The sequence below is a fragment of the Dermochelys coriacea genome, chromosome 9, assembly GCF_009764565.3.
Source record: "Dermochelys coriacea isolate rDerCor1 chromosome 9, rDerCor1.pri.v4, whole genome shotgun sequence".
Classification (NCBI taxonomy): domain Eukaryota; kingdom Metazoa; phylum Chordata; order Testudines; family Dermochelyidae; genus Dermochelys; species Dermochelys coriacea.
In genome coordinates, this window is record NC_050076.1 from 12,969,095 (window position 1) to 12,991,886 (window position 22,792).

Below are 22,792 nucleotides of genomic sequence, written 5' to 3' on the forward strand. Positions count from 1 at the left end.
TGAAAAATGGCAATGTATCTGAATGGGGGTAAGTGGCCAGTGCAGCGGCGATCATTGTTGAATCAGGTTTTAGACCACATCTTTAAGAAAAATAAAAGAAGAGGTAAACAATACAGCAATTAAATTCAAAGCTGTTTCTGAATTGAGAGGTTTTTCAGACAGTAGTTAGAACAGGAGATATTGAAGAGAAGAAACATAAAGTACTGAGAGGGATTGTTTAGGATTTTGGGGGCTTATAACTCAGAGTGGAGGTACGAAATTGTGCAAAGGTAAATGCAGGCTTTGCTGTCAGGAAAAAATTGATTAGATCCAGTTTGATTGTGAACGATCTCCCAAAAGAGGAGGTAGAAGCCTCATTGCTTCAGTCATTTAAAACTCAACTGGAGAATGCAACTGAGAATATAGTGTAAGAAAATATTCTGCATTGTCTGGGAAATGAAAAGATTTAAGGATCATGGATTCCGTGAACTAACTTCTGTAAGAAAATATAAGGTCTGTTCATGCTTTCATTGAATGCAGTGACAAAATTCTCACTAACTTCTGTCACAGTAGAATCAGGCCCATAGGTATAATATAGGATAGTTAATATTATAGTTATAGTTATAATATAGGATAGTTGACTTACTCATATGAAATATTTGTAAAGCAGAAAGATGCCAGAGTATTGGCAAACTGTTCAAAGAAGAGTTTAGAAGAAGGTAACAGAAATAAGTTAGGAGCTGATGAGTTTGATTTATGAGAATACATTTAAAAGCTGTAAATATATATAGCTCTTCTAAGTGTCAGTAACATAGAGCACATGATGGCCTACAAATATTTGAAGTTAAAGGAATTATTTGCAGTAAGACAAAAAAGTATAATTATGAGTAATGTGATGAAGTTAAAAAGGGAAAAAATTAAGATGCAGTCAGGAACTGCTTGCTTCGTCGCAATTAAAATATATTAGGGTAGTCTTTGAAAGGAAGTGGTAGAAGACCCATTGTTTAGGACATGTAAAACTACACTTGATAAAACACTAGAAAATGTATAATAGTGACCAATCCTGGCCAGCAGGAAGATGGGAGTAGAGGATCTAATAGAAGTTAATGATGGAAAAGACCTATGATTTGTAGCAATTTTACAAGTTTGTTTATTTTTTAACTCAGACCACAATTATTTGGGATGCCCACACTGGAGAAGCGAAGCAGCAGTTTCCCTTTCATTCTGGTAAGTACTTCTCTGCAGGTGACAGCTCAGATTGATGAAAAACAGAACAAAAAGCTTTAAAACGTCAATGTGCTGGGCTTTTTAAAATCTAATATACCTATTTATAGCTTGTCAATTTTGATCTGACAGCACACAAACTGTCCGAGTAATATACCTTTGCAAAACAAATTGTTTGTGTCTGCTACCATCATTAATAACCTGTATTTCAGTCTGTTACACTGTATGTGGGGAAAAACTATAATAGACATGTATTATTATAAACTGGCATGTCCCTCTTGCTAAATAAAACAATAATGAAAACTAACTTTTATATCATCTGTGTGGGTTTATTTAAGAACTTACCCAAAATGAAGATCTGTTTGTGTTTTATATCTTTTATTTATGATAATCCAGAATTAAAATAGATTTATTTAAAAATGAAAACAGACAAGTCCATTTCATTATTTCTTTTACCCCTGGTGGCTTGGAAGATGGAGCAGAGGAAACAAAGAATATATCATTTGGCACCTCTTCAGAACTCCCTCATATTTTTCCACCTTTGTGACTCCCCTAACTTCATGGACTTAATGGCATGGCAACAACCAGAGGAGTCACTACTGACTAACGTAAAGCTTTCACAGCTACCTGGGAGGAGCTGGGAGTGTATTTGCGATGAGCTTCCAGCTCCTGTCAGCTGGGGTGCAAGGACCATGATTAAGTCTCAAATTTGGATTGATTCATAGTGGCTTATTGTGCTATTAGACATCAATGTTTGTCTTGCCTTCTGTATAATTGTTTCATTTCAGATATGTTCCCTGTTTTGATTCTTTCCCATTAAACTAAGTTTCATGTGTCTACCTTAAACTGCATTTGCTGGTTACATTTCCCACTACTCTAACGTGTTTAAAACCCTTCGTTAATTCTTTCGACTTGATTTAGTCACTCTCTGTTGGCATTTGTTCCAAGTTACAAAGCTGATGCACTGAAGATTCACAAATCAAACCTTTCTAAAGTATATATCTTATCTTAAATATCTCTCCTTATTTTTCTAGCACCAGCACTAGATGTTGACTGGCAGAGTAACAACACATTTGCTTCTTGCAGCACAGATATGTGTATTCATGTCTGTAAATTAGGACAAGATAGACCCATCAAAACCTTCCAGGGTCACACAGTAAGTAGTGACTTGGTTTCTATATACTGAATGAAGTTTTAAAATCTCCTTATTACTTAATTTGTTTGAAAATGTGTGTTTGCTATTTGATAGTATCAGTATATTATTAGCAGTATTAATCAGAGATCGGGGCTGTATTGTGCTAGGGACTGTATGCATGTATAACATCCAACCAGTCCTTGGCAAGAGACAATAGGTGGATACTCCAAACGGGGTAGGATGTACAAGGTAACAGTGAAATATTTATGATTAGAGTAATCAGCAGTCACAGCACACCAGCTGCCTTACCATTGTCAAATGATTGTTCGGCACCACAATATAGGTGAACTTCAAAGAGATTTGAAGAAGAGTAATGTGGTGGCTTTGAGATGCACCCATGCAGAAGAAGGTACAAAGGTGCTTTGGGAAAATTTGACTATTGGGCAATAAAGGTTGGTATTTCTGGTGGAGTGGAAATGGGAGTTGATAGTATTTTGAAATGTAGCTGTACAAGCACTCATATTTACTGTCTAACTTTATTTTTGTAAGCTGTCGTTTATAATGGAAACAAAGACTTCAACTTTACTTTCGTTATTCAATTTTAGAATGAAGTAAATGCAATCAAATGGGATCCAACTGGTAATCTTCTGGCATCCTGTTCTGATGACATGACTTTAAAGGTAACTGCAATTTTGGACAAAAGTACGTTTTCATAGTGATCGTACACTGCAACCTCTGTGTGTGTTTGTAGAGCTCTGTCATGTGCACTACGAGCCTTGCTATTTAGTAATTCAGGAATTTTAATGTCATTATTTTATTCTTTAATATTTGTCCTTTTTTAAAAACCTGACTCAGACGTTCCTAAAAAATCTCTCTCTTAGTTAAACACAGACTTCCATCCAAAGGGCCCAACCCTGTGAATTTATGCATTCACTTCACGGTAATTTGAGTATAATTTACTATACACATGTAGCAGTTTACAGGATTGGGCCCATTAATAATTGCACTATCACTTACACTTGTAGTTACAAAGAAGTTGCTCAGTCATGCTCAAACAGAAATGTTACAATCAATGTAGTGTATGGGTTATGTAGGACCAGGCTGCAGCTAGCTCCTGTGCTGGCTTTCTTCATAGCTGTCTTAATATTAGTAGTAGTATTATCATAGCACCTAGAGCTCCAGGTATGGACCAGGCCCTCATTGTGGTAGGTGGTGCACAAATACAGAACAGAAGGGCAGCCCCTGTCCAAAGAGCTTTACCGTTTAAGTATTAGGCAAGAGATAACAGATGGAAACAGACAGAGTGATGGGGAAGTACAAGGAAACAAAGAGGCAGTATTGATTATCGTGACAGGCTTCAGCACATCAGCAGCCTATTCATTATCAGGTTTTTCTGTAGGCATCATGGCAGAGGAGAGTTTGAAGGAGGATAATGAATTAGTTTTGCGGATCTTTACAGGGACCTTCTCCCATGCACATGCGGTAATGTGGGAAAAAGCATAAAGGAGCTTGCTTGAGAATTTAACAAGTGAGCAGTAGTGTCTGTCATCATGCAGCCTGTCTATTCCAGGGTCTGCCTCCCATGCAAGTACCAGTAAATGGGTCTAAAAGACATTCTCAGCATGGCCATGTTTACCATATTGCTTGCTACTCGGTTTTCCTGAAAGATTGTCTGCAATCCGCTGGCCTTGCTGACTCAATAGGATTTGTGCACATGAATAATTCACAGCTGCATGACACCTTACAACACAGCTTGTGTAACTGGGGGAAATTATGGAACAAAATAGATTAGTATAAAGGGTCTGTCATTGCATTAGGAGTCAGAGCTTAGATACCACGGTGGTAGGTACCTTAGAAAAACTGAAGATGGACTTGAATGCCCCTACCATTCTCATTTTAGAGTTGATTTTAGAGTTGACTTTATAGAACAGAAATATGCAAATAGATACTGTGAACGTTTCAAACCAGAAAAACTCTATTTGTATTTTATTTTATTTATTAAAAGGGCCTACTATGCTCTGCAGCTCATTCTCATGGAGTCTTTCACCTCCAGATTGCTGCTTCACATCTAAACCAGGTTGACAGCAATCTCTTCATTTCACCATTTCACAAGCTGTTTGATGATCTAGTGGTCTTCCAGTGAGGTTACTATTGGATAGATATCTCCATCATTAAACCCACAATTGCAGTTAGTACACTTATTGGCCTTTCTCAACAGGGTTTAAGGAGTGAACGGGAAAGAAGATTGAACTACTCATTTTAGACATGTTGTTTCCAGGTTATGTTTGAGGCATCTGGATATGGTGGTGCGGAGAGCCTTAGACTGATGATGCCAATGTGTTTTCAAACCAGTGGATAAAATGAAGACTTTAGTCTCTAGGGTTCTTCATACAGAAACTTTTACTGGTGCTGAATGTTCTTCACAGTGAGGAAAAAGGAACTAGATTTTATTTTTTGATCCAGCCATTTTAAATCAGAAATATAATATCTTTCCTCTCTCCCCTCCTGGTGCCCACTGTCTTTAAAAGGATTCTGATTCAGGAAAGCATCTTAACTTTAAACACATGTTTAAGTGCTGGCCATAACAGAGATGGACTTAGGAGTATGTTTAAATGCTTTCCGGAGTCGGGGCTAAAGCGAGGCGAGTTAAAATGATACCAAATTAGATACAATTAAAGGGAAAAAATTGCACTTGTACAAATAACCTGAATGAATATCAAGTTTCAAATGTATGCAAGGCTTTATGAACACTCCCAAACCGGTTTTGTAACGAAAACACAAACCCTTAAAGGAATACTTTGTTTTGCTTGTTTGTTTTATTATTTGTATTATAATGTATATTATTATTATAACGTATATTATTATTATTTGTATTATAATGTAGGAGCCCTAGTCATGGATTGGGATCCTATTGTGCTGTACAAACCCAGAACAAAAGGGTGATCCTTGCCCAATCTAAGTAAAGTCTTATTGCCCCACCGAGTCGAACACCTTAACAGTTTTGCATTATGCATATATTATTCTGTTTGAAGAAGTATATTTCTCCAATATCCTTTTCTGCATCCTATCATAATAGCACAAAGTCTATTTAAAAACAAAGCTCAGTGATAACCGTGACCGTTCACACAACCTTGACAAAACACCACTATATGCTCGCCTTATCTTAGCATGAGACCATTGACTTCAGTGGTCTTTGGATCAGACTTGCAATGAGCATGCGTGCATTTGTTTAAGTAGGAAATATTGCAGGTCACTCCTTTTATTTTTTAACCCCATGCTGTTCTGATAACTTAAAGAAAACAGACACCTGTCTCCACTACAAAACAACCAGCGATGGTGCACGATGTGGGTGGCCTAAAAAGCTGTCAGTTGGGCCTTGTTAGCTGTGAGCAAGGAAGAGGGTGGGAGAATCACTATGTTCTAGTGTAGTGTTTAATACCGTAAACATAATCTGTTTTTTCCTTCCATTTTTACCCTAGATCTGGAGTATGAAACAAGATAGTTGTGTCCATGATTTACAAGCACACAACAAAGAAATTTATACTATCAAATGGAGTCCTACAGGACCAGGAACAAACAATCCAAATGCCAATCTTATGTTAGCAAGGTAATATTTAATCCTTTTATCATACCAGTCAAGAAGTTGACAATTTCCTCCCCTCCCCACCCCTTCTTTTTTGCCTTCTGTAAATGTTTTGCAATACATTTTAAAAGCACAGAAAGGAGCACTAAGTGGACCTCTAATTTAAGAAATACTCTGACATTAAAGAAGAGATTTTAACAACACCATCAAAAGAAAAAAATTGAGTAAAATTGAAATTTAATCCATCTGTTTTTCCTTTGGCAGTGCATCCTTTGATTCTACTGTTAGGTTATGGGATGTAGACAGAGGAATTTGCATCCACACTTTAACGAAACATCAAGAACCTGTGTACAGTGTAGCTTTCAGCCCTGATGGCAGGTACCTGGCCAGTGGCTCTTTTGACAAATGTGTTCATATCTGGAATACACAGGTACATGCTGTTTTTATATGAACCAGTTTGTTTGATTGGTGTGTTTCAGGCTTATTCAATGAATCATATATTGTTCTAAAGCTGTTTCAGATGCTGTAGCTTTGTATATTCAATATAACTAAATATTAAATATGGTATGTGAAAGTAGCTTTCTTCAGTTCAAATGGGTCTTTTTGCAAATTTTTGACAAGGTAAAACTTAGAACTTAAAATATGACTTCTGTAAACTACAAACTAATTCTCTCAGACATGTTTATTCAGTGTCACAACTTCAGCATAAGGACTCAACACGCGCACACACGCTGGGATCTGAAAAGTATAAATATCTGACTTGTTCATACATAGTTGTAGCTATTATCCAAAACAGTCAGTGATATATGATGTTGTTGAATGTGTTGGATCCAGTTCCAGAAAAGAATAACTGTGCATCCAGAAATTTTGAAATGTAATTGCTGTTTTGCAAGGAGACCTCTGTACTAGGATTGCTAATACTCTGACATAGGATCACAAGGTTTGTGTCACTGAGCTAGTTTTTGATTACAATCACTCCCACAAAAATGCTGAATTTAATTATATAGTGGTCCCTTAGTGTGTCTTCCATAGTAACTACACCTCTACCCCGATATAATGCGGTCCTCGGGAGACAAAAAAAATCTCACCGCACTATAGGTGAGACTGCGTTATATCAAACTTGCTCCTCTCTTCCCCCCCCCCCCCCGTTTCTTGTTTCCCTGACCGCCCCCTCCAGAGACCCCCATCCCTAATCACTCCCAGGACCCCACCCCCTACCCAACCTCCCTGTCCCCTGACTGTTCCAACCTCTATCCACACCCCTTGCCCCCTGACAAGCACGCACTGGCAGCAGCGGGAACCAGAGCAACATGGCCCCAGCCCACTCCACTCCGCCACCTCTCAGCCACGGCTCTCTGCTTTCTGCCGTGGGTGAGTGCGGGGAGATTGGGGAAAGGACGCCCACCGTACTCACCTGCGGCAGGAAGCGGAGCGACGCAGCCCCAGCCTGCTCTGCTTTCCTTGCCCTGGCCCCAGCCACATGTAGAGAGTTGGGAAAGGTCCCACACTCGCCTGTGGCGGGAAGTGGAGCACCACGGCTGGGAGCTGGCGGAGTGGGCTGTGGCCAGGCTGCTCCGCTTCTGCTGCTGCCACTGGTGAGTGCGGTGGGGATCCCTTCCCCCAAACCCCCTCCCCCAAGTGACACGGCTGGGGCTGGGGCGAGGGAAGAGGAGCAGGCTGCTCCCAGCCCTCTGCTAATCCCCCGGGCCACTTTGGGACTGCAGGGCCCCCAAAAGTGCCCCCCCCATAGCTCCTGCCTCCCAGACCTTGGGTTGTCGGGGGAGCCCCCGAGCGCCCCTGAGACCCTCTGCCCCTTATCCATCACCTCGGCCCCAGCCTGGCCCGGCACCCTTAACATGCTGCTCAGAGCAGCGTGTCAGAGCTTTACCGCATTGTATGCGAACCCGCGTTCTATCGGGTCGCGTTATATCAGAGTAGAGGTGCTCCTGAACCAACTCCTATGTTTTGTATAGGAATAAGTGGAAAGTAACTTTTCTGGTTTACTGTACAACCACCTATTCCAAGAAGCTGTTTAAGGAGTTAAGAACTGTTTCTCTACACCTTGTCTCGGTGTAAGTTTTGGCCAGTTTATATGCAGGTAGCTGATGTCTCCCAATATTAATTGTTTATTAGACTTTGTTGCCTCTTTGATCTTTCTCAATATTGTGCACTCAATATGAGTTTCCTGATCAGGCCAGTAAAGTATCCATACTAGTATATTTGAATTTTTATGACTTGGGAATCAGATCCATACATATTTTACTGAATGATCTTCTTCACTCAGAAATGTTATCTCAGTAGATTCTATAGTGACTGATTCTTATGATGCATCACTTCATGATTACCTAGTCTGTTCATTTCCTCCAAAGCACCTGGCATTGGCCACTGTTGGAAGACCGGATACTGGGCTAGATGGACCTTTGGTCTGACCCAGTATGGCCATTCTGATGTTTATGTTCTTATTTACACTCAGGCCCCTTTACACTGCCGTATAGCGAGTAATTCACATGTATGATTATACCTGCCCTCTCCAGTTCATCTGTAATGTCAGTCGTATCCTTTTTGGGGTACAGAAATACCATACAATACTTTTTATTATTGACATTTCTAGCAGATGGTAAAGCTACCCAGAAAATGAGTTGTTCACATATTTCACTACAAAGTACAAACTCAAAAATAACTCATAATTGAACTCCATTTCCTCAAAAGTTGCAAAAGAAGCTCATTTCAAGTGAAAGATGGCTGTGATACTTCACTGAATTTTGCAGAAAGGCAAAGCATTCTGCATGAAGTTGTCTGAAATGAGGTGGCAAAAAATGTTTGCACAAAACTTTGCAGAAATACTTTCACCTGTTTTGCGCAGCTGAAAAAAGAATGCTGTATGCAAATGAAAGTACAAGGCAAAATTTTGGTAGGCAGAATGTAACTCCAGATGGAATTAAGCTAGGACATTAGGAATAGGACCCTTATTTTACAAAAAGTACCCTTTGATCTTTAATAACCTAAAGTGACCATGACTGTCAGATGTGCCTGTCATCCAAAAGGTAGCATGGGTATACAGCAGTGATTAGCAACCTGTGGCCCATCAGGGTAAGCTGCAAATGTAAACAAAATGTCTGGCGGCCCACTAGCGGAATACCCTGATGGGCCGCATGGTTGCCCACCACTGGTATAAAGGATAACAGAGCATCATAAATGCTTTAACATGATGCTTAACGAGTACGTGAGATCTTACATGGATCATTTCCCCTGGGAAGAATTTCACCCTTTAAAAGTAACAGGGAATTTCTACATAATGTACAAACTCTACTTACTTGTGTGCATTTTATTCTACTTATTGCATATCTCTTTTTCCCTTGTAGACGGGTGCTTTAGTTCACAGTTATCGGGGAACAGGAGGGATTTTTGAGGTTTGCTGGAATGCAGCAGGAGACAAAGTTGGAGCAAGTGCTTCAGATGGTTCAGTAAGTACAGTAGAACAATCTCAACATTTCTTACACATGTATATTTTTATTTGATTTTATTAGACAGTTGGATAGGCTGGAGGACTCTTGACTAAACAGAGAAATTTTGTTTATTTTGAGGAAGAATGAGTACAAATAGCCAATTATGTAAAATTTTACCTATAAAATATGTCATAAAGCTGCACTTGTTTTCCATTCAAATTAACATCCGAAATTAAGGCACGGTTGGAAGTTCTCTCTCTTGGTCATAGGGGTTTTGTGAAGTGTAATCCATTTTTATTTGTCAAGTCCTTTAAAATTGTCAGATGCAAGTGTGAAATGAGCCAGGAGAGGCTATAAAACAACATGTACTATAGAAATATGTACATAATAATTGGTCTGTTCATTTCAGTATGGAAGCTAGTTGTTTCTTGCAACCTGTTTCATTTCAAGAGAACTGATCAGTGTAGGGTGCCGTTTTTTTATATCTGATATGAATGAAGTATCATTTGAGTTGCTATTGAGAATTAAACAAAGATGGGGTACAAATTTCTGAGCACTCATTGGTTACGAGTCCCTTTTATACAAGTAACATTTTGCTTACATTGCTTGGAGTGCCCAGGAGATGAGCTCCTAAGTTCTAATAAAGCATGAATCTGCCCTTTTTTCCCTGTAGCAGTGTGACAAAGTCTGGCCTTCTAGGTCTTTTGATGTCACCCTGCAACAACACTGCATTAAAAATACTAATGTGTGACTGCACGGCAGCCAGGCAAACAGTGGCTTCTTGATGTCATGGGTTAATAAGAAAGGAGATGGACAGGAATCAAGCCCAACACAAATAAGAAATAAGAGTTTTGGGTAAGAGCTATTATGGGCGCATACTCTGAGAGTTGGTAGCTTGAAGGAGTGCATAAGGAAGTCAGGTTTCAGAGTAGCAGCCGTGTTAGTCTGTATGCGCAAAAAGAAAAGGAGTATTTGTGGCACCTTAGAGAATAACAAATTTATTTGAGCATAAGCTTTCGTGAGCTACAGCTCACTTCATCGGATGCAGGAAGTCAGTAAGTGAGAGAAGCTAACCTGGTACATTCACAGTCCAGAGACTCAAATGAAACCAAAATAGATTGGTTTGTTGTGGTTCAGAACAGAAAGTGGGCAGCTCTCCTGAGTACAAAAAGAAATGAAGCCACATTGCAGAGACTTCATCTCAGTTAAAGAAAGTTTTCATACACTCTGCGTCATGTAAAAATGGGTAGCCGGTATTTTGGTATCCCTAGGAAGGTGTCGGAAATCCTAAATTATCTACTGGGAAAGTGTAGAGATTTGTCCTCTACATATCCTAAAGGGAAGATAATTAGAATATATTCAGACAAAAGTTACAGATATCTCCCTATTAAGTTCATTTGTCATATGACACTAGTTTTAATTGAACATTTAAAAAAAAAAGTTATTTCTACTGTCTCTGATGAGGTTTGTTAGTAAAATTATAGCTTTAAATCCACCCACAGCTTCCCCGCTAATCCAGGGCTAGTTACACTATAAACTGGGTGATGATGAAACAAATGATGAATGCAAATGTAGTTTACATGTAACTTTCTTTTTCTCATAAGGTAACCTCAATTTGTAGACATGAAGGATCTCCAGGCTCTAGCAATTGATCCATCTTCTGATTAGATTATAATAGGAAACTGTACTATTAGGTGTTCTTTTCTCGGCTGGTCCAATCGGTTCTAATATTTTCACCCTCTCACAATGAGATTTAATGAGATCTTACAGTACTTCACAAATTGGCTCCAGATAGATTCCTTGGCTTTTAACTACCACATATTAGGCCAAACAATTCATAGTATCCTTTTTTGTTGTTTTTGTTTGTTTCCCATAACAAAAAAGAAACAGTTGAAGTTCCAGTTAGGTCTTGATTTGAATGATTGGGATATAACCATGTTAATCTCTTGGGGCTTTTTTAATCTGGAGAAGCAAAATCCATATAAAACCCCTCAGTAACCATTGTGTGTCTTTACATTTTGTCACAATATTCTGGTGAATCCAATGGTGGTGATTATTATATGTATTAGTAAAGCATTCAGAGATCCTTAATATGGCCTTAGTGTGCTGGGAATTGTACAAACATAAAAGAAAAAAGATCGACCTTGCTACAAAGAGCTTACAACTTAAAGAAGGACAAGACACAACAGTGGGGTGTAGCACACCACAGGGGTTAGGGATTGTGGAACAGAAGACAAGGGTGGCAGTACTAGGAGCACCTGGTTACACATTATTAGCACAGCACACAGCAAAAAAAATTGCCACTTTTTAACCAAGGAGTTTGTGCACCAGGAGAAATACATAGGGAACAACAATGTAAAGGGTAACTTTTCAATAGCACCTAAATCGTGTTAAAAAATGACTTGGGTACTTAGAAGCCTCAGTGTGCATAAAAGTCAATGGGACTTTGGCTGCTAAATCACGTAGGTGTTTTTGAAAATATTACCTAGAATCTTTTGGTTTTGTTCGTTGTATTCATAGTTTCATGTGATGCACAATGTTCATCATGAGGGGCGGGGCGTTTCATGCCAATAATAGATTTGTGGTTAATTTGCAAAACCTGGTTTCTTGGTGTTATGACCTTATATTACATATAGAATTGTATAGCTGTAAAAATGCTGTGCAGTGTGCATTTCTGTACGTGTATTTTTTTTCTTACAGGTTTGTGTATTAGACCTACGGAAATAGCGCTACTAGTTGGAAGCCATGGACCGACTATGAATGTGTACATAGCCAAAATGACTGTCCCTAACCCATGTACTGCTATAGTCCCAATTGAACCATGGCCAGTCCAGTACAACCAAACCTAAAAGAAATATATACATATACTGTATATAAAATAAAATAAAGATTACACCCTGAAGAGGATGACAGAGTTTTGTCACAGCTTGTGAATCCTGTTCACCAAGTGCTGGAATCTGCTGTGCCCCAAAATAACATTTAGAAGTTTCGCGTATGAAAAACAGAAGAGAGAGAAATATACCATACAAGAGCAGACCATACATGTACCAAATTTGGAAGATACTAATGACAGCCTTTATTTCTCCCTTTTAAATCCAGAGTCACAATGGTTTGTGGTTTTATTTCCCCTCCCCCTTCTCAGTAGTTGAGCAGTTTGCGTGTACAGAGAAAACGGACTTGCATAAACCTGCAGCGGTATTTTGTTCTTTGCTTTTAAACATTGGAGTTTTTTTGTTTCATTTTGGTTAAGTTTACGGATGCATGAAGTAAGGGAGTGAATTGGTTCCTTGTTTATATTTTTTCACCTTTAAACAGAGTTTCTTTTAAAATATATATATTTTAATGCATTATTTCAAGAGGTAGAGTGAACTTGATATTTGGTACATTCTGTGGCTCCGAGAGCACAATTTTGAATGGGGAGGGTGGGTGGAAGATGGGTGACTGGGAGAGAGAAAAAAGAAACTCACCTCTGAGACATGACGTTTCATGTCCTGTTAATCTATAAAGTACATCAGCAATGGGTATAATGCTGTGGTGTTTTTTTTTCTAATGACATGGCTGAAATGCAGTAGCTTCTTATTTGGGACATAATTCTGCCAAACTTAAGAATAGAAGGGCACAAAAAAAAATACAGGGATGCAAATAAAGAAATAAAAATATGCATCTTCTGTTCCTTTGAGACCATAGCTAAATTATGGTTAAATTGTGCACTATTGTGAAAAGGAGCAAAATGTAATTTTGGGAGTGGGGGCGGGGTTGGTTGATTGGTTGGTTTTTTGTTTTTTTTAGAGATTAAAATCTTTTTGGACAAGGGTTCATGCCACAGCTTCTACAAGAGTTGCCCATCATTGTTCGTAGGAGCTCAGATGTCTAATGTAACAAAATTCCAGTATTAAAAGTATCTAATGTAATTTTTCTTTATACAAAAAAAATCTTTGGCATATATTTGATAACACTGCCGTTATCAGGCAAAATGTTTACTACCTTAGATTTAAAAAAATCTTAGAAACAGAGGACTTGCTTCAAGTTTTATTTTAATAGCAGTGATTCAGCTTATTTAAAAGATGAATACTTGCACTAATTCCCCTGCTGCTCCAGTCCTGCAGTTTGTTGTATCTTGTTACTACATTTTTTTCCAAATATAAGGTAGATGTAAGCTGCTATTTTTTTAATAATCACTACTATATTGTGTCTTTTACTCTGTTTACAATATCGAATATTTTTCTTACAGCGACATATATAAGCGGCAAACCTTTTTCTGTTCATGTGATTAAAAGTATATTGATAGTGATTTTATTTGTAAATTATAGCATTGTGTTTATGCCTATATGGAGTTGAAAGGGTTTTGTCTCGCATAAAATTCCAGGCGTATAAATCTCCATAAAAAGAGGTTGTCAATCTCCTTCACAAACATTTTACTTAAGAAATGGTTTATATTATAAAGCTTTGCAAAGTTATCAGTTTTATAACACTATTTCAATCACAAATTAATTTTGTGGCTTATGATCGCTAAACTTTAACTTTCTGTAGTTAAGTATAAATTGATTTAACCCAAATAATGCAGCTTTTACATTTTAACAGAATTGTTCTTTAGGCATTGATTTCTGCTATTGCCACGGACTAACATGACTTGAAGCAAGTCTGAGTTTGGCTAAGGTAGGGTCGCAGTTTGCCGGTGGTAAAGAGAATACGTATGTTCTTAATATGTACCCCAGTTATTATCAGTGGGGCAGATAATACTATAATACACCAAATTTTAAAAACAACAACCAAACATTCATATCCCTAAAGGCAGTCATCCATGATGGTTCTGTGCCAGCTATTTTTAGGGTTTTGGAACATATTACTGTTTAGAACAACTACCCTCTGAGTTACAATATGTAGGAAACCTAATATGTTGAATGTCTGGCACTTGAAATATTGCTTTTATTGCTGGAGGTCCATGATTGTGGCTGACCTCTGTCCTCATTAAGAAAAAATAAAAAAAAAAAAATCTGTGCAATAATTTTAAACTGTGCTCCCAGGAATAGACACAAATGTTTTGAGTATATTTAAGCTGCATTTTTCCTTTAGCAATGCATTTGTCGATTGCACTGAATTTAAATTGAAAGTCAGAGGTGATTCTTGATAGTACTTTTGTATTTTAATATGGACAGTTTATTCATTTTCATACGAGTTATTGGATGGTTGTTTCAGCGAATCAAAAAAAAATGTTGTGGAATTCTGTGACATAACTGCAAAACCACAGCCATGTTTGATAGTATTGCCACTTTTCTTTTTCTCAGTCTTCAGCTGTTTTAGTTTTGAGTACTTCTAGTTGCTTAAGCATAATGTCAATATCCATAATTAGAAAATACAGAGCTTCATTACCACAGGACTGTGGGTTTTCAGATATTTGTACACACTTCAGGAATATCAGTTTCACAGGCCTGGGTGTCTCTGGATACATGAGCCAGACGTCAAGCTGGTGTGAATCAGCGAAGCTCTGCCGCAATGGAGCTATGAGGATCCGGCCAGCATATTTTTTGCTGCTGTTCTTTATCAACATGCCACAGTACTGCTCCTGTTCTGCACAAACTTCCTCTTGTCTCTCATGTATTATAGAGTGTTAGCCATATGTATGCATGATGCTTATTTCCATATTTTATCTGAGGCATGAAGGAGTACCATGGTCATTAGATTCTTTTCTAGTACTGAGACTCTCTCTCTTTATTTATATATATATATATATAAAGTAGATTTTCCACACTCCTGCCTTTAAGGGGTACATGCCTAATATTATTAAGGCCCCAGTTCTGTGAAGACTTAAGCACATGTTTAACTTGACATGCTAAATGTCCCACTGAAGTCAATGGGGCTGCTCTCAGCATATGAAGTTAAATGTGTATCTTTGCGTACATTTATAAGTTAACATTTTTTCCAGCACAGTGAATTCTTGGGAGGGAACTTTAGTTATGGAAAACCGGGGTCACATTTATTGATGAGATGAGGCATGGACTGCTGTCATGTTTGCAATCTTTTTTTATCATCAGCTTTGGAATTTCTTGTTTCCCATTTCTGTATAAGGAGTTCCTGGAGATATCCTCATTTTCTATTTTTACTTTGGCTCCTGTGATTTAAAATTGCTGTAAAGATTCCCAACCCTTTGACTTTCTAGTATTGTTTACAAAGTATTTAAGTCCTCATGGATTTTTTTTTGTTTTTTTGTTTTTTTTAATTCTTTGCAGTGTTGATAATTCAGTTTGTTTGGGGAATACTTCTTTATGGAGTTAAATGGTGTGTCTGGCAGAGGACTGGAACTCTTGTATGAAATACTAAAAGTGCCTCTTTTCCTGGGTTGGGGGAGGGAAGTAATAATTACCAGAATTTAAATGACATGACAGTTGAAATGTTTCTAGATTTTAGGACACTTTAGTGACTCTTAAGAGAAAGGCCAAAGATTTGTACCAACTTTAATTTTTATGTTTTTAAATGCATTCCTTTTTCCTTACACTGCTTACCTCATGTTAGGGTATTTAAGGAGACACTGCGGACTTTAAAGCGTTCTCTATCTTTAGGAAGTGTAGTAGGGACAATAGGGCTGTTGTACCAGTTCGCCTTGGCTATAGAGCAATCTAACAGCTAATGAATTTAATTCTGTCATATGAAGGAACTTCATTAGAATTGAAATGTGGCTTTTCAGCTTGTAAATGAAAGGTTGTATGTTTCCTCTGTTTAGTAAAGAGAAGACATAGGGGCCAATTTTCCAGTCCTTACTCAAGCAAAAGCTTCCCCCTGAGGTGAAAAGGTCAATGGGATTTTTGACTAAGTAACCATTGGAGGATCGGGTCCTTCTAAGTATTGGACAATGTGACACTTAGGTATAAGGGTCCAGGAAAAACTCCTTTTGACTTAGTGAGAATTTTGCTTGAGCAAGCTCTGCAGGATTTAGTTCACTAGTCCTTTAGCTTGGCAAGCAATACTCTCCTACAGACCTCTTCTTCCTACTGAAAATGCCTGCAGAACTTGTATGAAGAGGAATCTCCAGAAGTCTGCACAAAGCAGGAGCAATATTGTTGCATGTTGGAAGAAAGTACTGGTTTGGGAGATGGCAGTAAATCTCCATGAAGACGCCTGGCATTTTCCCTGGTGAAGAGGAAGGTGTGATACAGTTTTCACTCAGTTTTCACTGTAGCGCAAGCTCTGAAATTTCACGCTCAATAGTGGATTTTTCAACATGAATATGATTGAAGGCAGACAAAACAACAGAAAAGTGCACCGTTTCTTTTTAAAAATTGTAGGTTTTGTGTTAATAGTGCTTCAGCTCCGTAGTTTTGAAGAGCTACAAAATTCTCTTTAGCCTTTAAATTTCCAGGCTTGAGGCCTGATGATAACTTGGGACATTAATTACTTTATTTTAAGTAACAAGCATTTTTACTTCATAATGGTTTCCTGGCATTAGAGGATAAATTTAGGGAAACAGTCTGCATGTTGTTGCTAGTCCAGTGTACTTTGCAATCTTGTTTCACAACAGACTGCAGTGTGCAGATCAGTAATCCTAGAATACAGAAATAATTTTTTCTCTCTCTCCTGACATTCACACTGTATTTGTAATGGTTTCATTTTGAAGTTACAAATCCTTTGGGTCTAATTCTGTGAGCCTTCCTATAGCACTGGATTAAAATGTCTGCATCATTTCTTCAGTTATCCAGTTAAACTACAATTGTTGTAAAAGTGTAAACCAGCCCATGACAGTTTTTTGTACTTGTTTAAAGGACTTTTATTGTTCAGTTTTCATGATTATTGTCTGAAGAAGACTGATATAGATGTTCTATACTGTCCTGGACCATGTTAATTACACTATGATGTTATTTTGGTTCTACATCACAATGATTTGTCCCCAAAACCCATATCCCTTCTAGGCACATTTTCTGTTGCAGTTTCCCTTTGCATTGTATTGCTCTGACAACTGTAATTTGAATCAGATCTGAAAGAGGTCCAGAATAAAATATATTTTGATATTATGTTGGCTGGATGTTCTGTAAAACATTTAATATCATATATTTGGTACAGGATAGTTGCAAATAGTTGGCTTGGTAAAAAGAAGAGGAATGTTACAATTGGTTTATATCTATGTTAGCACAGTTTCATTGTTCTTTAGTAAGTAATGTAAAGTAACATCTTGTGTAATGTTGTTGGGGTAGTGCTCTTAACAGATCCATAGCAGCAGAAGTGCTTTATGACCTTGATTCAGCAAGAGATGTTGACCCCCTTAGTTTCAATGGGCCTCTCATGTGCTGAAAGTTACATGCACGTTTAACTACTTGGCTGAATCGCAACCTATATGTAGAATTACACATTTGCTTTTAACAAGCTGTTTGAAAAAAATGTTCAATAATAGATGTGTGTTCTTCCCATCAGGCACACAGTGGACTTGGGAAAGGGTAGGTAGAAGATTATGAAGTTTCCTTCACAGCCCCATTCTTGAAATAAAAGGCTGGGTCTTAAGGTTTTCTTTCTCCTATTAAGCTGTGGAGTTTCACTTCACAGAGCTCCATTCTTATTCCCTGGCTAAGTTTGATTATACAGAATATTTTTATGCCTGTTCTATTTTAGACATTTGGAACAATTTTTGAGATTACATATGGAATAATGTGCATCCATTTGTATATAATGAAGCTATAATTCCTTCAAAATTTAGGTGATATCATAAACCAAAAGAGGGAAGTTATATTTTCTTTGTTTGTTTCGATGCCAGTAGATCTCAGAAATGGAATTATTGCTTTGTTATATAGTTGTGTTTATTTGCTGTACCACATTCAGGAAAAAGTAATGATATTCAGTCTGGTTATTTTTACCGTTGAAAGTAATCTAATGTATGTTATCAAAGCGTATCTTTATTTTAACATGTTAAAACTTCTGTTGCAAAATTGTAATGTGTTTAAAAGTAAAAAGCAGATTGGGATGGGGAAGTAGTTATTTAAATGCAAAACTGGGCTTGCCCTCCATCCATATTGGTACATGAATTCTTTGTAGGACTTGTCTACTATAGCTTGAATATTGTGAGAGGAACAACAGTGAAGAACAAATCACTTTTCCTATATCATTGATACCAACATGTACCACGACCACCGGCTCCTCCCCAACACTGCACATAAGTCGGACTAGATGTCTCGAGATCTGCAACCTTTGCACCTAGTAGGCAATTCACTATGCAATTCTCCCAGTCATCACAAACCCAACTATTTATATTTCTAATGATTGAATCCCCCATTACTATTACCTGTCTCCCTAATAATTGGGGTTCCCTCACCTAGAGCGGTATTCTCAGTGTGTGAGGATACCATAATATCATATGGCAGGAGGGTCCAACTATGGGACTGTTTCCCTCCACTCCAGTTTGATGATGTCCTTTCCAGAGACTTTCATCCTTCTCAACAGCACAGAGGCTTTCAGATTATGGGTGGGATGACTCTACAGTGTCTTGGAAAGTCTTGTCTATGTACCTCTCTGTCTCCCTCAGATCTTCCAGCTTAGCCACTCTGGTCTCTGAAGGCCATGAGCTGCTTGCACCAAGTGCCCGCATACGGCACATGCCCAGAAGGCAGGTAATCATATATGCTGCACTCAGTGCAATAAATTTGATAGCCCCCATTCTATTGCTGGACTTTTGCCTCCATTATTTTTATTTCTGCAGCATTTTTGTTTTTGGGTTTTTTTGTTGTTGTTGTTTAGTTTTAAGACTCTCTTAAACAACAGGGTCTTAAAAATGGCTAAATAACAGATCAACTCAAATTATGCTCCATGAAGCCAAGACTTCCTTGTGAGGGATCAACTAAGAGGAGCCCATCCAAAATTCCTCAGGGCTTTAACTGAGGAAGAGAGAACACTAAAGTACTAGACTGGATCCAATGAAGGGCTCTCCTAAGGGTTAAAAATAGTGAAATTGCAGGCCCAAGGTGCACTGGACACCAAGAGCCACAGTTTGTAGGTTCCAGACAACTAGAGCTAGTCAGAAAATAGGAATAAGGATATACAAATTTTCAAGTAAAATATACAAGTGACACGGACAAATGCACTTGTGAAATATTCAAATTAGGGTTGGTGATTAATCGCAGTTAGCTCATGCGATTAACTAAAAAAAATTATTTGCAATTATTAATCGCAGTTTTAATCACACTGTTAAACAATAGAATACCAATTGAAATGTATTAACTATTTTTGGATGTTTTTCTACATTTTCAAATATATTAATTTAAATTACAACACAGAATGCAAAGTGTACAGTGCTCAGTTTATATTATTTTATTACAAATATTTGCACTGTAAAAATGATAAATAGAAGAAATAGTACTTTTCAATTCACCTTATACAAGTACCACAGTGCAATCTCTTCATCATGAAAGTGCAACTTACAAATGTAGATTTTTTTTCTTTTTGTTACATTGTTTTGTTTTTGAGTGCAGTCATGTAAGACTTCAGCGCCTACAAGTCCATTCAGTCTTACTTCTTGTTCAGCCAATCGCTCAAACAGGTTTGTTTACACTTGCGGGAGATAATTTACAATGTCAACTGGCACTTTTGTAGCTGGTATTGCAAGGTATTTATGTGCCAGATATGCTAATCATTTGTATGCCCCTTCATGATTTGGCCACCATTCCAGAGGATATGCTTCCATGCTGATGACACTCATTTAAAAAAAAAAGTGTTAATTTAAATTTTGACTGAACTCCTTGAGGGAGTATAGTATGTCTCCTGCTCTGTTTTACGCTCATTCTGCCATATATTTCATGTTATAGCAGTCTCGGATGATGACCCAGCACATGTTGTTCGTTTTAAGAATACTTACAGATTTGACAAAACACAAAGAAGATACTATTTCTAAAGATAGCTACAGCACTTGACCCAAGGTTTAAGAATCTGAAGTGCCTTTCAAAATCTGAGATGGACGAGCTGTGGAGCATGCTTTCAAAAGTCTCAAAAGAGCAACACTCTGATGTGTAAACTACAAAACTCGAACCATCAAAAAAGAAAATCAACCTTTTGCTAGCGGCATCTGACTCAAATGATGTAAGTGAACATGCGTTGGTCCGTACTGCTTTGGGTCGTTTTCAAGCAGAACCGGTCATCAGCATGGACACGTCTTCTGGAATGGTGGTTGAAAGATGAAGGGACGTATGAATCTTTAGTGCATCTGGCGCGTAAATATCTTGTAACGCTGGCTACAACAGTGCCATGCAAACGTCTGTTCTCACTTTCAGGTGGCATTGTAAACAAGAAGCGGGCTGCATTATCTCCTGCAAATGTAAACAAACTTCTTTGTCTGAGTGACTGGCTGAACAAGAAGTAGGACTGGGCAGACTTGTAGGCTTTAAAGTTTTACAATTTTTTTTAATGCAGTTATTTTTTTGTACATAATTCTCCATTTGTAAGTTCAACTTTCATGATAAAGAAATTTCATTACAGTACTTGTATGAGGTGAATTGAAAAATACTATTTTGTTTTTACAGCACAAATATTTGTAATAAAAATAAATATAAAGTAAGCACTGTACACTTTGTATTGTTGTAATTGAAATCAATATATTTGAAAATATGAAAACATCCAAGAATATTTAAAGAAATGTTATTATTTAACAGTGCAATTAATTGCGATTAACTTTTTTAATTGCTTGACAGCCCTAAAAATTCCTCAAGATAGTTACGTGCAAAGCAGAAGACTATGAAGACTTAAAAAGGAACTGGGTGACTGGGAAACAAAATGACAGCTGAAATTCAGTGTTGATAAATGCAAAGTAATACACATTGGAAAACATCCCAACTATATGTACAAAATGATGGGATCTAAATTAGCTGTCACCACTCAAGAAAGAGATCTTGGAACCATCATTGATATTTCACTGAAAACATCCACTCAATGTACAGCAGCAGTCAAATAAGCAAATAGCATTAGGAACTATAGGAAAGAGATAGATAAGACAGAAAATATCATAATGCCGTTCTATAAACCCATGGTAAGCCCAAACCTTGAATTCTGTGTGCAGTTCTGGTGGCCCCATCTCAAAAAAGATATATTAGAAATGAAAAAGGTACAGTGAAAGGCAACAAAAATTATTCGGGGTATGGAACAATTTCCATATGAAGAATGATTAAAAAAGACTGTGACTGTTCATCCTAGAAAGGAGATGACTATGGGGGATATGTAGAGGTCTATCAAATCATGAATGGCAAGGAGAAAGTGAATACGGAAATGCTATTTACCCCTTCACGTAACACAAGAACTAGGGGTCTCCCAGTGAAATTAATAGGCAGAAAGTTTAAAACAAACAAAATTAAGTACTTCTTACAAACACGCAGTCAGCCTGTGGAACTCATTGCCAGAGGATGTTTTGAAGGCCAAAAGTATACCTGGCTTCAAAAAAGAATCAGGTAAGTTCATGGAGCATAGGTCCATCAATGGCAATTGGCCAGGGATGGCCCCCTTTCAGAAGCAAACTTGGGACCTTTAAGTTCAAACCTGCATGGGGGGAGTTACAGCACATCACTTTGATGCGTGCTGCTGCTCACACCCCCCATAATGCAAACTGCAGAACAGTGTAGACATGCCCCGAACAGGACCGTAATTTGGAATGTTACGATGTAAGTAAGGTCTATTTCTGTTTTAAGGTACAGCTCACTCCAGCCATGCTTTTAGCCCAACTGTGATTTCAGTTACACTTGTGTAAATTAGAAGTGTGTCTTTTGAAATCAGTGACACAAACCCTGGTGCAAAGCTACTATGGGCAAGATCAGAACTAGGCCTACTGTGTGGAGCTGTGGAGCCTAGAAAATCCCAAGAGGCTCAGTACAGAGAATATGAACTACCAACAATTAGTCATGATCTCTTACCCACCTTGTATTTCCTGCACCTTAAATTTAGGGGGGTTGGTTTCCTGTTTTAATTGGTTGTCTGGAGAAGTTCACTGAGGAGCAATTGCAGAGACTGAGCTCTTTAACAACAGGTAGCTTGATGAATTGCTCCTTTTTTTACTGAAGGTTGGTGAGACAATGCTTTCTGTGCAGAATTGTAGGGAGGAATTTTCCAAAGCACTCAGTGTTGTCTGAATTCTGCTCCTGTTAAAGTTAGTGGTAAAACTGCCAGTGACTTCAGTATAAACAGATTTGGACCGACACTCAGTGCTTTTGAAATCCAATGAGTAGTGTCAATGGGAAGAGATGGAATTTATGACAAATATGGAGATCCGCCCCCCTCTTACGTTCAAAAACCCCCATACTTTTAAAAATCAAATTCCCTGAACCTGATGTAATAAAGTTTTTAAGATTTTAACAACTTTAACTCCTTTTGGTCTTTACTCACACTTTGAATTTGTCTCAGCTTGGACGATGAAAACAAACTAGACATTATGCATTGTCTTTACAAAGTCAGTTTGGCCCTTCTGAGTCTTGT

General features: G+C 37.9%; 1 protein-coding gene across 14 annotated transcripts in view; it reads left to right on the plus strand.

The window, feature by feature from the left end:
• The window catches only part of TBL1XR1 (TBL1X receptor 1), a 178,271-nt gene extending 160,901 nt beyond the window's left edge, over positions 1-17,370 (plus strand). For 13 of the 14 annotated variants that reach the window (XM_038415488.2, XM_038415492.2, XM_043491679.1 and 10 more), the window contains 7 exons: positions 1,146-1,206; positions 2,238-2,359; positions 2,944-3,018; positions 5,818-5,945; positions 6,186-6,351; positions 9,284-9,385; positions 12,068-17,370. In XM_038415488.2, coding sequence (XP_038271416.1) covers positions 1,146-1,206; positions 2,238-2,359; positions 2,944-3,018; positions 5,818-5,945; positions 6,186-6,351; positions 9,284-9,385; positions 12,068-12,094 — 681 coding nt within the window. In that variant the 3' untranslated portion in view covers positions 12,095-17,370. Of the gene's footprint in view, positions 1-1,145; positions 1,207-2,237; positions 2,360-2,943; positions 3,019-5,817; positions 5,950-6,185; positions 6,352-9,283; positions 9,386-12,067 lie in introns of those variants that run through there. The other variant, XM_043491685.1, reaches the window with a different exon arrangement.
• Positions 17,371-22,792: the final 5,422 nt, after the last annotated feature.